A 14,785-nucleotide genomic window follows, 5' to 3' on the forward strand; every position below is an offset into this window, starting at 1 on the left:
AATGACAGAAGAAAAGGAAAAGCCATGTATTTCTCCCTCTTCTCAGCCACTTCCATTCCCAGCAATTCATTTCCTTCATTAAATTTTCTCAGTTCTAAATGCAGAGGATTTTTTTTTTTAATTTAAGTACTGTTTTTAGTTTCAGATGTACAGCATGGTGATTCTTTGTTTTTCAGATTATATTCCATTATAAGTTATAACAAGATATTGGGTATAATTCCCTGTGCTATACAGTAAATCTTTGTTGTTTTTCTAAACTTAGAGTTTCAAATAATCAGAATGGTTTCTGTTTTCCTTGTCCAACCCTAACTGATGACCATGTGACATAAGAGCTCACTAGTAACTGTCACCATCTGTTCAAGAAGTATTAAGTATGTGCCCATGGACACACACACACACACACACACACACCCCACACAGACTCATAATAAAATTATATAAACCAATAAAAATTTTGGTTTGTATTTTTTTGGTAAATTATACTAAGCAGCCATGTTAAATAGTCACAAGCCAAGTGTGTGACTTATTGTGATTATCAAAGAGCAGAAGGAATCAAAATCTCAAGTAGACAAGTGGTTGTGAGGGCAGTTGTAGAGTTAGATTATGCGTACGTCTAATAAGAAAGGAAATGTAGCTTTCAATTTCATCTATGAACAAATCAAACCACTGGCAATATTCAGACTGATAAACATAATGTTACAGAAGTCATCACAATATTGGAGTATTTACCAGTTTTGTTAACTAAAATATTGGCCAAGGGAGTGCATTGGTCTGCAGGCAGGGGCTCCAAACACATGTGAGAAAAAGTACCTATGGATCATCCATCCTATATCATGCATCCAAATTCCCTGTGCTTATGAAGGAACGGGCTTTCTGTTTTGCACCATATGAACAACCTTAAGGCTATACTCCCTCAAAGGCTTCCAGCAAAATTAGCTGGGGCCAGTTGACAATATGAAGTCAAACATGTCTTAGCATACACTTTTTCAAACTCTGTTCTACTTTCTGTTGATGTCAATTTTTTCCCTTTTCTGATGAAAACCAGGCTTCCATCATTTCTAAATTATTTAGATAGGCATAGGGTTACGACTTCATAGTTTGGTTTTAAGCAACAAATTCCAAGCAATGAATTACCAGGTTTTTGTCTGATACTTAAGAATATGTTTCCGTCACTGAGATCCCAAGGTTGCCCTGTTATATCTGTAATTTAAAATGTGTACCATTGTCAAAAGTGGCATGGAGGGTTTAAAGTTAGACTCTTCTCTGACTGCAGGGCTTTAATAGCTTCATATTATTGAGCCCCATTTCCCAAGTGTCTTTAAATCCTTGCTGGGTAATAAAATAAGAAGACATGTTAAGTCCTCATGGAGACCACCAAGGGAGCAGTTAATGCATCCCTGCAGGCACTGAGGTACGCGGCTTCCAACAGTGCCTACACAAGTGAGTCTAAGGTTTCCTTAAATGCTTAATTCTAAGAGGTAAATGACATAGGCACAGGCAAACACAATTTAGTACTTTTAAAAAGGAACCGAATTAATTAAAATATTCAACAATTAACCCCAAGTGATAATGCCCGCCACATTTACTCCTTTAATAAATGAGATCTTCTATGTGAAAGCTTTTATGTTTATGGTCCGATACAGTTTATCCTCCAAAGCAGGATACTTTGGGGGATTGAGAAACAATGACATCAACAAGTGTACCAGAACAATAGCTATAAACCAGGACTGTCCCAGGCAAATCATGACATATGTTCACTCTGTGATAGAAAATGGGAATGCAAGACCCAGTCCTTTGCTTTCTAGTTTACAGCTCAGTGAGAGAGACAGGAAATGGAAAAACAATACGATTATTCTATTTTATTATTTCTATCATCGTTATTCAAGATTTTTGTCCTCCCTTGTATGATTTGATTTGATCCTTATAGAACCTATATTTACTAATACTATTGTCATTTTGTACATGAGGAAAACAAGTGAAAGGGAGGTTAAATATATTACCCACATTCACAGGGCTGAAAAAGTAGAGAAGGTGAAATGTGAAACTATGTAGTTTGTCTGCAGAGTCTAAATTCTCACTCACTCCCCAAAGCAGGACCCTATGATGTATTATGGTAAGAAATGGCCTGATATTCTGGGATCACATAGAAAGGGCACTTAAGCAAGCCTCTGTGACCAAGCAAGACTTTATGAAAGAGGTGATAAATAAGCCACTCACTCAGTTGGCCAAGGGAAAGGAGTGCAGACAAGTGGAAGAGACAACAAATATATTAAATCAGTAGACAAAGCACTGTAAATTCCTTCAAGATTAATGATGCACAGCAGTCATTACATGTCTAATGTGCTCTTTAAAAGCAGCCCCAGAATATGCCCAGCAAAGGTATAAACTATCTAATTTAAAAGAACAAATAATATACGTTATGAGTTGAATTGTGTGCCCCCAAAGGTATGTTAAAGTCCTAATTCCCAGTACTTCAGAATGTGACCTTATTTGTAAATGGGGCTGTTGCAGCTGTAATTAGCTAAGATGAGGTCATACTGGAGTATGCGGGCCTATAACCCAATATGACTGGTGTCCTTACAGGAAGAAGAAAATGCCATTCAAAAGACACACACACACACACACACACTCACACACACACAGGTGACGACAGAGGCACAGATTGTAATGATGTGGCTGAAAGCCAAGGAAAACCAGGGACTGATGGCTACCACCAGAAGCTGGGAAAAGGCAAGGAAGGATTCTATGCAGAATCTCAGAGGGAGTATTATGGCCCTGTTATCACCATGATTTCAGAATTCTAGACTTCCAAACTGTGAGAGAATCATTTCTGTTGTTTAAGCCACCTAGTCTATAGTACTTTATTACAGCAGCCCTAGGAAACTAATACAATATACAACTATGCAATTCAGGCACTTGCACAATTTTGGAATTAGGGAACTCTTTAGGCTAATATGAGACGTTAGCTGATGTAGAATTTATATGTCTCATGAAATGTGTTTACATGCATTTTATATAATAACACACGTAATGCTTTGTGTTATTTTAGAAAACTCTTTCCAAAATGATTGGTTACAATCCATCTTCTTGATGGCACCGTGAAGAGTTATTCAAAATGGTAAAGTGTTCTGATTATAAATGCAGTGCAAAAGATCGCTTAGATTCAGCACCATACTGCACATAGCTGGATGCCTAAACGTTAATCTTAAAAAATACAGAATTCCTATGACACCCAACAGTGAAGACACTAATTAACTAAAGATTTTGTTCTGCTCAAGCTTATCCAACATCATTAAATGATACCTGCCAAAATCAAGTAAGTAAACAAGAAGGGACCGGGTTGTATGGGATAATGTTTCTATATGTTCCACACAAAGCAGAAAAAGGAAGAAATCAATGTTTGCGGGTAGAAACAGATAAAACTGTCAGGAAAATAAACGTTATTTTTTAGGTTTTTGTTAAGACTTTGGCACTAAAAGAAAATGAAAATATTAGCAATTCCTAAAAAAAACTGAGTCATTATTAATAACGGTTTCTCATTTTTCAGTCCTGAAAATACTCATATTTTACAAGCACTTTTTTGTGTAGCACAAGTTAACTTTTTCAGATTATGGAAAGGCTTTATTCCTTACTGATTTTGTTTGAAGCATCTCTGAGCATTTCAGGAAATGCCTGTGATGAGCCTAATTTGAAATAAATGTGTCATGTTTACAACCAGCACTGGTATAGATTATTAATTACCACTGACAGGATATTCTTTAGCATAGAAGTGGATAGGTATTATTTTCTATAATTTTAATTAAAATCATTAAACTTAAGTTTCAAACCTCAATGTTTTAAAGTCAACCTATGGAGTGTTTCATTAAATTGGAGTTTGAAAACTCAAGTAAATCCAACTCTCTTAATTGTCATCTTTAATGTAATAGCTAGAAGTGAAGAGGATAAACTTGATTCAATAGGATTACAAGTAGACCACTACTATATTTGTTTTCATGCTACCTTTTTAAAATAGCAGGGATTCATATAACTATAAATGAACGTTTACAACATGTTGAATGTGCCCAAATGCCTCACACTTTATTATGAATTTATCTTTATGTGTACATATATCTAAGTATATGTAATATAGACTTAAAAATAGATCAATTAATTTGATTATCATTCCATCATGAAAAATTCACTTCAGACTATGTTGAGATTAGTCCATTTAGATTTTGTTGACAGCTCAATAACTACTACAAAAAAGATTAAAAATCTAAGGAAAAAAACTGTATTGTAGGATATCTACCACTTAATAATCTCTTCATGTCAAATAATACGTATCTGAAAATATGTTAATGGGAGTATTCTTCTAATAATAAAAATACAAAACCAAATCATCAATGTCTATGTAGTTATTCAGAACTTATACATTAAAAGAATTGCAACTATTTACCGTAAAATGATCCATTTTAACTATACAACTAACAGATTCTCAATTATATATTGATAGGCAATATTGATTTCCTTTTATCTTCTGGAAATGCCCTGGTAATTTTAAAAAGTTTATTTCACATCAACTGCTGTAATAAAATAATGGTTATGGTCTCATCACTCTTATATATAATATTTTTCATTGAAATATGTAGATTTCAAAAGGAGACATCTAATTTCTAACTTTCATGTGGTCTGTATATTCAATTATTTTGACTCTGTTTTGATATCCATTTTCTGATCACTCTGAAGATCCAATTTTGACCACGAGAGGCAAAGGTGTCAAAACCAAACAAATTCTCAGTCTGTATTTATATTGTAAATCTCCATCACATGACATTCCTTGCAAATGAACTTGCAAACTTTCAGTGCTTAGATTTAATTCGAGTAGAAGACATATTTTTCAAGAGATGAGGAGAGTAAATGAGGACAATATACTACACACGCATGCTAATTATATTGTATAAAAGTCTTAAGAAATAAAAGCAAAATTTAATTAAACATCCTACCTTGGCTAGTTTCTTGTGGTTTACCTTTACAAGTCTTCAGGAAAAGCAGAAGTACAATAATTCTGAATCAGAATTAAGCAACATAAGGTCAGCAGCAAGGAGGCAGAGACTAGGACTGATTAGGTGCATAACACACTCCTCATTAGGTTTGAGGCCAGGAGACAGGTACTGTCATATGCTGGAGTTGCCTCAGGAAAGAAAATCTGAGATGAGAGATTACAAGTACATAGTTTATTTTCAGAATTAATCCCAGGGAAGCCAAGTAGGGGGCTGTGAAAAGTGACACAGAGAAGGAGAAAAACCAATACAACAAAGTGTTATTATGCTAGTCACTGCTGAGAGCGACTGGGGCTCCATTCTACTGGGACCCTCTAAGGAGCCGTGTAGAATATATTACAGAATTGCCTGACCAAGGGGGCATGTATCGACTGGATCCTACTCCCTATTGACCAAAGAGCTGCTTTTCAAACAGCAATTAGTACTCTGCTGTAGAAAGTTTAGTTTTGTTCTAGAATCTAAAGTTTTGTGCTGTGACTCTATTCTTAGGACCTAATAAAAGATCCACACAGCATCCGTGTCCAACACCAAATCTGCTAGATCATATTGCTTGAGCAGCAAGGCAGTTTGCACTAAAACCTGGACTTGCTGCAGAGCCCTCTCTTCCTCTGAGTCCTACTTGAAAATCATAGCCTTTAAAGTTGTCTGATAAAGTGACTTGAAGCAGTATTTCCAAATGTAGTATATGCAGCTCCTAAAGTTCAAAAAAGTTTACCATATGCTGGACCTCCTTCTTACTGGTGGGCTTGTGAGGAGCAACAACTTTTTCATAACCTGAGATGGAATGTCCTAGCATGCCCCAGACCATCAGACTCCAAAAATCTTCACCAATTTGACGGACTACTAATATTTTGGTACTGTATTTCTCATCCTCTGGCATGTGTCTATCTTATATGACATCCAGAGTACTTGCTACTTCCTGTTCAAAAGGTCAAAATGACATGATATAATCAATATAATGGACTAGTATAATGTTATGTAGATTATGAAGATAATCAAATTCCCTGTGCACTATAATGTTACAGAGAGTGACAAAGTTCATCCTGACCCAGAGCAGAGCAGAGCTTCTTCTTGAGAACTGAAAAACATTCATTTATCAGATGACTAGCTATATACAAGCCAGTATCAGAGGTGTGTCAATTTGTTCCAGTGCAGACACTACATCTGGCCCAGATTACAGCTAGCTCAAAATACATTAGTTAAAGCCAGGCATATGACCAAAACCAACTTCAATGGGAGAGTAAGAAATACTCTATCTACTCTACTGGGTTACCTGCAATTGTGTAGTGATGACAGTAATAGCTAAGAATTATTAACTTTATAGAATAAATTATTATTTTGTATCAATAATAGAATCACAAATATGGTGATGACTGACTAAGTATTTACTTTTTGCTAGGTACTCCGCTAAATGATCAACATGTATTATCTCATTAAGTACACTGACTAATGTTGTTTTTGCAAGTATCTGGAACTGTATGATAAATGTTTCTTCTAAGCATCAGGACTGTCCATGGAATTAAACAAATGATGAACTCTGAAATAACTGCAAATGGATTCAGATCTCCTGAGGAACAAAAATGACCCTTTATATTCATGAGGATTTTTATTAAATTTAAAAAAATCTTTGGTTAATGCTGATGTACTGGGAATAAAATGTATCAGTAGTTTTGGAGTAAAGTGCTGAACCAAAAGAGGCTTTCCATATTCTATACTAAAAGTAATGGTAACAAAACTATTTGAAGGTGTGACATCAATGATCAGAAAGGCTATAAGAGCTTTCTCCTAAACAGCTATGGTGAGTACATTTCCCCTTGTAACCATGACCTTAATAAAGATGCATGTCACCAGGGGATGAGACTGTGTGTGTGGGGGAGGGGACTGTGAAGTTACTCATTGATATAAAATTTGTGATTAATAAATTTTTGCATACTTCTCCTAAACCCTTTCCCATATTCTATCCAAAGATACATTGAAAAAATATTAGTTGTTTCAGTTAGAGAGTCTCTCACATGACGCAGAAAACAGGTCCAGTATGTCAAATATCCTTTTGTTTAAATCATTTACAAGAGGACTATATTTATAATTCATTTGTTATTGGTGTGGTAATATTGAGGGAGAAAGAACAGAGGAAGGAGGGAAGAAGGGAGAGAAGGAATGAAAGAAGGAAGGAAGGAAAAAAGAAAAGACGGAAAGAAAAAAGAAAAGAAGGAAAATTAAGAGAGTAGGTAGCAAAATCCTGAAATTATGGATATGCAGAAGTAATATTAGGTTGGTAGATTTACTGGCAAACCCTTGTCTCCTTTCTTTCGTACCTTCCCATGTACTTTTATAATAAGCCCTCCTTAAATGAGGTAGTCTGAACACAGTTCTAGTCCTTGCAAGCTAAAAAAAGCTAATTAACAGAGATGCAAAAGCTCTGCAGTGCATTAAAACACAAAAACATTGAAATTTATTGAAATGCATTTAATTTAGACTATAGAAATGCTAAGAACCTTTTTTTAAAATTTACTTATTTCAAATATGTTCGACGTTGGAGTCTAAATATAAATTACTTAAAGATAATATAAAGCCAATATATATTTTATTATGTACCAATATAATGCTTACTATGTACCATGTATATATGTATATATGTGTATATACATAATATATGTACATATATATTTACACATACACTTAACTTTTGAAAGGAGTCTATGATATAAATAAGATGGTTAGCATCATTGCTATTATATAGATAAGAAAACTGAGGCACAGAGAACAGAGAGGTTAAGGAACTTTCCCAAGGTCACACTAGTAGTCATGATGGATCCTGGATTATATCCAGGCAGTCCCAGTACCATGCTCTTAACCACTGCTATGTACTGACCTTCTTCACTTATTTTATTTTAAAGAAAATTTTAAAGAATCTAGAAAAAAATGCTGCCTTAGAATACTTGTAGAAATGGAAATTTTTATGACTCTCGTTGCCACAGGAATAGGCAACAGATTAAGAAATCTTCTGAAGAGTGAATGAGGAACTTCTCTCTTTCACTGAATTATCATATTCAGATTAGACATAGGAGCAAGAAAGTTATTCCAGCTTCATGGTATCAGCCAAGAAAAATTATCCTCAGGACCAGATGCCAACAGCATGCCCTTTAGTATTTGGACAGGATGCAAAGGCCCAGCTGTTCTGTCAGCCTTCCTTACACAGTTTGCTGACAAAGAAGAGGCCCAGTTAATTTTCCAAATATGCAATATAAACTGAAACTGATTCACCTGCAAACACCTGAATTACTTCTAGGAATGAAGAAATAATAATACTGAAATAATAAATTTTTCATAGGCTCATAACACATTGAAATATTTCCAAAAATGGAATTTCTCAGGAAAAATAAATAGTGCAGTAACCTACTCCTGTTTTTCAGAACTACTTTTGGATTGGCCAGAGCTCAAAGATTGCATCCAGATTGCTGAATCACGAAAGGGAAGATGTATGGAGAAAATAAGAAATGTCTAATATTAAGGGAATGCAAGGATGAAGATAGAGGGAGAGGAACAGCTGGGATGACTTAAAAACAAAGATAAGTTGCATTTTTAAGTAAAATTTGAAGTTCAGAAGCTGCAGAACTTGGTACATTCATTGTGGGAATAATGGGAGCATCAATGAGTCTTCTCTTGTGGCTTCTTCTAGGTTTACTCGGACCTTCCTACTTTGATCCCAACTTTTTTACTCTGGAATTTTTATTCTATGTATATAAATTAAGAAAATCAAATTATAACAACACTAAACTTTCTTTGGGATAATATTCTTGAGTTAGTGTTATCATTTTTTAATTTTAGTAAAATTATTTTCATTGGACTATAGTTTTCTGCATAAATCTGAAAATAAAAATGCTTTACATATCAGCTTCATCTACATCATATTTTAATAATCATTGCTTCTGTGCTTATATATTTAGTTTTGCAATCATTTTTTCTACTAAGTCTAATTATATTGGGTCAAATTTTCTGTAACTCAATTTTATTGAGACAATTTTATTCTTTAATAAATTTTCAGTTCTTAGCAAGTGTCATAATTTACAATTTTAGCCACTACGGATTTTAATATTTTTCAATATTTTAAAATAATTTTTTTTCTAGATTACTTTTACTGTTTTCCATTTTATCAGCAGCATAAGTTTTATAAAACATATTTCACCATTTCAGTTTATTTATGGTCTTATCAATCTATTGCTTCATTCTGTGAAGTTCATATGCTTATTTTTATTTGTTCTTCAGGGTCAAAATTGTAGAGTCAAAACATCCTTGAGGATTAAAGAGTTAAGGATGACAGGACCAAAAGACAAGATAGAAATGATGGGAGACTTTATAATCTCCACATTGTTCTTTACTTTCCCGTACATAGTCGTGTTAGCTGGATTTTTTTTTTTCTGTAATACAAATACTTAAAATATGTAACTTTGTCTATCAAACAAATGAGATTTCTTTTCCATCACAGTGTTTGTGTTTAATACCAATCCATATTTTGAACCAGTCAGGTTAAATATATGACAATAAAAATTGGCAATTAATGAATAAAAACATCCTGAATATTCTGTATCTGAATTAAATTTTTACATCATAGATACATAGCCTAACTATACTATCTTATATCTAACCCCTTTTTTCACTCCTACAAGCTTTTTCTTTGCTCATTGTTTGTAATTTTAGTGCCCTTTGAAAGTCTCAATTTCTGCTCCTGCTACTAAATTAGCTATGAAAGCTGTAGCTGTTGACTCTTGAGAACCTGAATTCATACAGCACCCGCAAACATTTGTTTTTCGAGGTTTTCTATTAATATAATGACTAGGAGTAAGGAAAGTACATGTGACCTCGTTCATCACATTCTTAGAACAAATGCTTCCTCCACTGCAATTATGTCATCGTGAAATCATGTTCCACATTCTAAAATAAACTCATTGCCATATGAATTGTTATCTGACTGAGATATTTTTGTAGTTGTCTTTTTTAACAGCCTCCTTAGAAGTGTCTTTTAAATTTCTCACAATACCAAAACAAAAATTTCTTTTTTTTGTCTTATCCACATGAATACTTCAAGCTTGAATGTTCAGCAGTCACTACTCATATCCTGCATTGCACACATACTTGAATTTCACACACACACATACACACACAAACACATTTTTAGCTAAATCATCTAAAATATACACTTTTTGACTTCCAAGAAAAGTCAAAGAGAGTTTTCCACAATATCACGGTTCGGGACTCACCTGTGGACGTGGATGTCCTGTGACCAGACAGGTCAATTCCAGGGTTTCTCCTTCCCGTATAGTGTAGACCCTTTCCGAGTAGCGCTCCTCCTCAATGTTACAGGCCAAGCCTGAATGCACAATACGAACCGTGGGGGGAGCTGTCGAGTCAGGAAGAAGAGAGACAAGATACATAAAAAGATAAGCAAACTGTCTTCCCCTGATCATCATGGTTGTTACAGCAATTCTTATCAGACTTTACCACTGTCAGATCCATCGGTCTTAACACTTTGAACATCCCCAAGGGATTAAAGATTTTGCCGGACAGAAAACTTCAAGTTTACCTTACAGTCACCAACACGGTCTGAAAATGGCAAAGGGGAATAGGGTAGTGGGGAAAAATTGGTGATTCAGGAAATCACCATCATTACAAGACCAATGATAAAACTTGATTGTTAAAATGTGATAGTTCCCTTCCTCTCTGAAATCCAAAATTTAATATAGTAAGGGATGTTGTCCAAAAACTAGGTAGTGCAAAAGAAAGACCATCAGAAAGGAAAAAGGAATGTGAATTAAAGACATTGTCATTTTTCTATTAATTTTTTAAGTCCTGTGGTGTAACTAGGGAGCTAAAGAATAGGAAGATTTGGTTATCAGGAATTGAACACCAACTTAATTTTCAATATTTATAGACTCCTGTATTAATATGAGCAAAAGATAATCACTGAATTAAGCCACTGATGAAGGCCATAAATCACTGGTGTCTAAGTATAAAATTCTGAGTCAAGATAGACTTCTCATGAAACTGTCCAAATTCCATAATATAATTTTCTCCGACTTCAGTGCCACATGGGCCTATAAAACTTGACTAGCATTCATTGACTTACATATCATTGGAAACCCACTGTATGAAAAAATTCTTTTGGTAATGAGAAATACTTAGATAATAAGATATGCTTCTTGTCATCAAGGAGATTACTGTGACTAGCTTCAAATTGGAGATCATCCCCATTTGTGAATTCAGCATTTGTTTGTAATACATTTGGAGTGGAGGCAAAAAGTTGTTTTAATTAAAGGCAAGAGGAAAATCTATATCTACATGTAAGAACAATGATCTCAAGAATTTCCTGATAGCAATCTCAGCCTAAACAGCAGTATTATCAGCAGAGGCTACAGTTGCTTAAAAATTAATATGGGCATATTTGGAATTTTTTATTTAACATTTAAAAGACTATGAATCCTATAAAATTTGCAGATAAATTTGGTGATTTTATGGAGGAAATAAAATGATTATAAGTCCAACTTACAGGAAACTTTCTTTTGGGAAAATCTGTGTTGTGAAAGTAAAAAAAACAATAGTTTCCAATATCTAATACTTTGTTTTACATAACAAAAATGTATAGAACACTCAGAGAGCTTAAGAACTGAAAAGGGCATATTTTGTCATTGTTCTTAATTTCAAACTGAAAGATAGAAAAGCCTACTTGCAGATAATAAAACAACCAGTTATTTCCATTTTTTTTCTGGATATCCAAGCAGAGTACTGTTCTTCAACCCTCAAATTCAGGATCCCACTCTCCAATACCCAGTATCAAACAACATGTAAAAAACTGCCAGCAGCTGGATAAGAATGAATAATATATTTAGAAAAGTAGTTCTTACATTCAGTATGCATAATAAACTCCCCAGGAACTTGTTTAAAACATAGATGTCAGAAGTATACACAGAGACTGTCATGTCTGCAGAAAAGCCCCGGAATCTGCCTTTTTACAGAACATCCCAGGTGATGACAATGACAGTGCTACTCAGACCAGATCATTAGAGATAATTTTCTAATGGCTCTTATAAATATTTGTTTATTAAAGGAAAATACACCATGGGATAAAATGTCCTTTTCTTTTAACTTTTTTCAAGTAACTAAACATCATGTTATGCATCTTCTCACTGGTTTAAAAAATTAAATAAACCAAACAATTTTTTAAGTTTGTTTAAAAACTTAAAGAAACCAAATAATTTTTTTGTCTATAAAACCAATTTATCAAAGATTTTCTACCATGTCTTCGGACTCTGTCTAGACACTGTAATAATTTGCCTAGTTTTAAGACATTAGAAATCATCTGTAGTGTTTATCTGGGTGTTCTGATATATTTCACACAAGGTTTCCTACAAATCATTTCCTATAGTGATCAAATTTAAACTTCAATTTAGACAAGTAATACTAGAAAGCTACTTATTTTAAAATATCTGTCATACAACTGTATACATATTATGGAGGTGAACAAACTGATGACAATCAATAAACACTTGCAAAATATAAATAGAAAATTGTTAAGTAAAAAAATAGAGATTCATTACCTTGAAATATATTTCTTTGCCAAATTTAACCTAACAAGTGATAGCCCACATGTTTATTAATACATCTAATTATATAGTAACATGACATCTTTTCCAGATTTATACTTACTTTTGTTTTAATTTCAAATCAATGAATAGTATTGTTATTTTTAAGACATGTCTTTTCAAAGCATCATTATGCAAATAAGTAACTTAATTTAAAACATTTAAATTATACAGTAAGCACACTGTGTTCATCTACAAGGGTAAATTTTCTGCTATTTTCTTCTGTATTTTAACACATTCTTGGAAAAGGTAATTTCCTATATATTGTAGTCATTATGAACCTACCACCTACCTTGTAGGAGGGTGAAATATTCTACCAAATTATAAATGTTAAAGATGTATTTTTCCTAGTATGCATTAAAATATATGATCAGTACTTTAGAATCTCAATGATAAGGTGAAAATTTTGGAAGCTAGACCTAGACTACACTAGGGAAATAAAAAAGATTGAGAAACAGTTCATGAAGTTAAAGCACCATAACTAGATCAGCAATATAAACAGTATAATCGTTCCAAACTTAACCAGTGTAACATTGTCCCAATTCACCATCCTGTCTCCAGTCCCTATCAAATCCATGAAATCTTAAAATTTCCCAAATAATATATTGTAACTTCTTTTTTCATCATGTTGTATTCCTGCCTAAGAATCTATAATGTCTCCCTATGACATTTCACAGAGTCCAAATCACCCCACATGGCATTTAGATGCCCTGTAAATGGTCCTCATACTGATTATCCAACCCAAAATCCCACTTCTCTGTAACATCAGCCCAACATCAGTGGGAAGATAAAGAGCACTAAGAATTCAGGTGTCTTTGATCATGATGTTTCCTCATCTAGAATTCCCACACTGATCTTTGGACCAATGTTGCTGAAACTTTCGTGGATTACTTAGCAATGATTCTCTTCTCTATTTTCCAGGAAATCTGTATTGCCCAGTGATTCTCCTTTTTCTTAACACTCTAACTTGATAGTAAGCACCTAATTACAAGGATGAACATCATTTTCAGCATCTATTCCACATCGCATAATTCAGAGCACAGAGTAGGTATTTAATAATTAATTTATAATTTTAAGCATATATCACTATAAGGACTCTAACCTATTTTAGCAAAAATATTAACCATTATGGCACTGAATTTAAATATATATGCAATTTGCAGTACTATATCTGAAACAAGACATGTTTTATCCTCCGCCTTGTTAGAGAAAACCTCAATTCATCATCCTGAAATTGGACTAAGGGTTATGATCCCCTTTGCCCTGTAGAGTCAGCAATGAATTAAAATGTTAAAATACTGCAAGAGACTCATATTCATCCAAATTTGCTTGCAGTAAACCAAATCCCATTACATAAAATCTTTCTAACACTAATCATATCAACTCCCTTAATTTGAATAAACTGGCTTTGGGTTCAAGAGGTCAGCCTAAAAGGGCAAAAGAGAGACATTCTTTTATCTTGTTACAGTATATCCAAAGTCAAACCAAATTCTCACTGTATTCTGTTGGAGAAAGAACACAAATTCTTTCTTATTCTCCAATGGCAACAGCAAGAGCATTTTTTTTTTTTAAATGTATGCTTGTGGTAATGAAACTGTTGCACATCTGTTTTTTGGTTTTGTTTTTTAGTACATTTATTTATTTATTTATTTTTGGCTGTGTTGGGTCTTCGTTGCTGCACACGGGCTTTCTCTAGTTGCGGCGAGCGGGGGCTACTGTTCCTTGCGGTGTGCGGGCTTCTCATTGCAGTGGCTTCTCTTGTTGTGGAGCACGGGCTCTAGGTGCGCGGGCTTCAGTAGTTGTGACACATAGGCTCAGTAGTTGTGGCTCGCGGGCTCTAGAGTGCAGGCTCAGTAGTTGTGGCGCACGGGCTTAGTTGCTCCGTGGCATGTGGGATCTTCCCAGACCAGGGCTCGAACCCGTGTCCCCTGCACTGGCAGGCGGATTCTTAACCAGTTCGCCACTAGGGAAGCCCAGCAAGAGCATTTTTAAGTCTTTTATATCATATACAGATTTTCAAACATATATTTATTGAGCAACTGCTGTAGATCAGGCACAAGGCTATGAGCTGAGGATATGAAGATTAATGCTATGAGCTGTGCCCTCTAT

At 34.3% G+C, this 14,785-nt stretch overlaps 1 protein-coding gene across 3 annotated transcripts in view; it reads right to left on the bottom strand.

The window, feature by feature from the left end:
• MDGA2 (MAM domain containing glycosylphosphatidylinositol anchor 2) overlaps positions 1–14,785 on the bottom strand; it is an 814,155-nt gene that overhangs the window by 480,709 nt on the left and 318,661 nt on the right. For all 3 annotated transcript variants that reach the window (XM_007192803.2, XM_007192802.2, XM_057544648.1), the window contains exon 2: positions 10,298–10,437. In XM_007192803.2, the coding sequence (XP_007192865.1) occupies positions 10,298–10,437 (140 nt within the window). The remainder of the gene's footprint in view (positions 1–10,297; positions 10,438–14,785) is intronic.

The sequence above is a fragment of the Balaenoptera acutorostrata genome, chromosome 3 (assembly GCF_949987535.1).
Source record: "Balaenoptera acutorostrata chromosome 3, mBalAcu1.1, whole genome shotgun sequence".
Lineage (NCBI taxonomy): Eukaryota > Metazoa > Chordata > Mammalia > Artiodactyla > Balaenopteridae > Balaenoptera > Balaenoptera acutorostrata.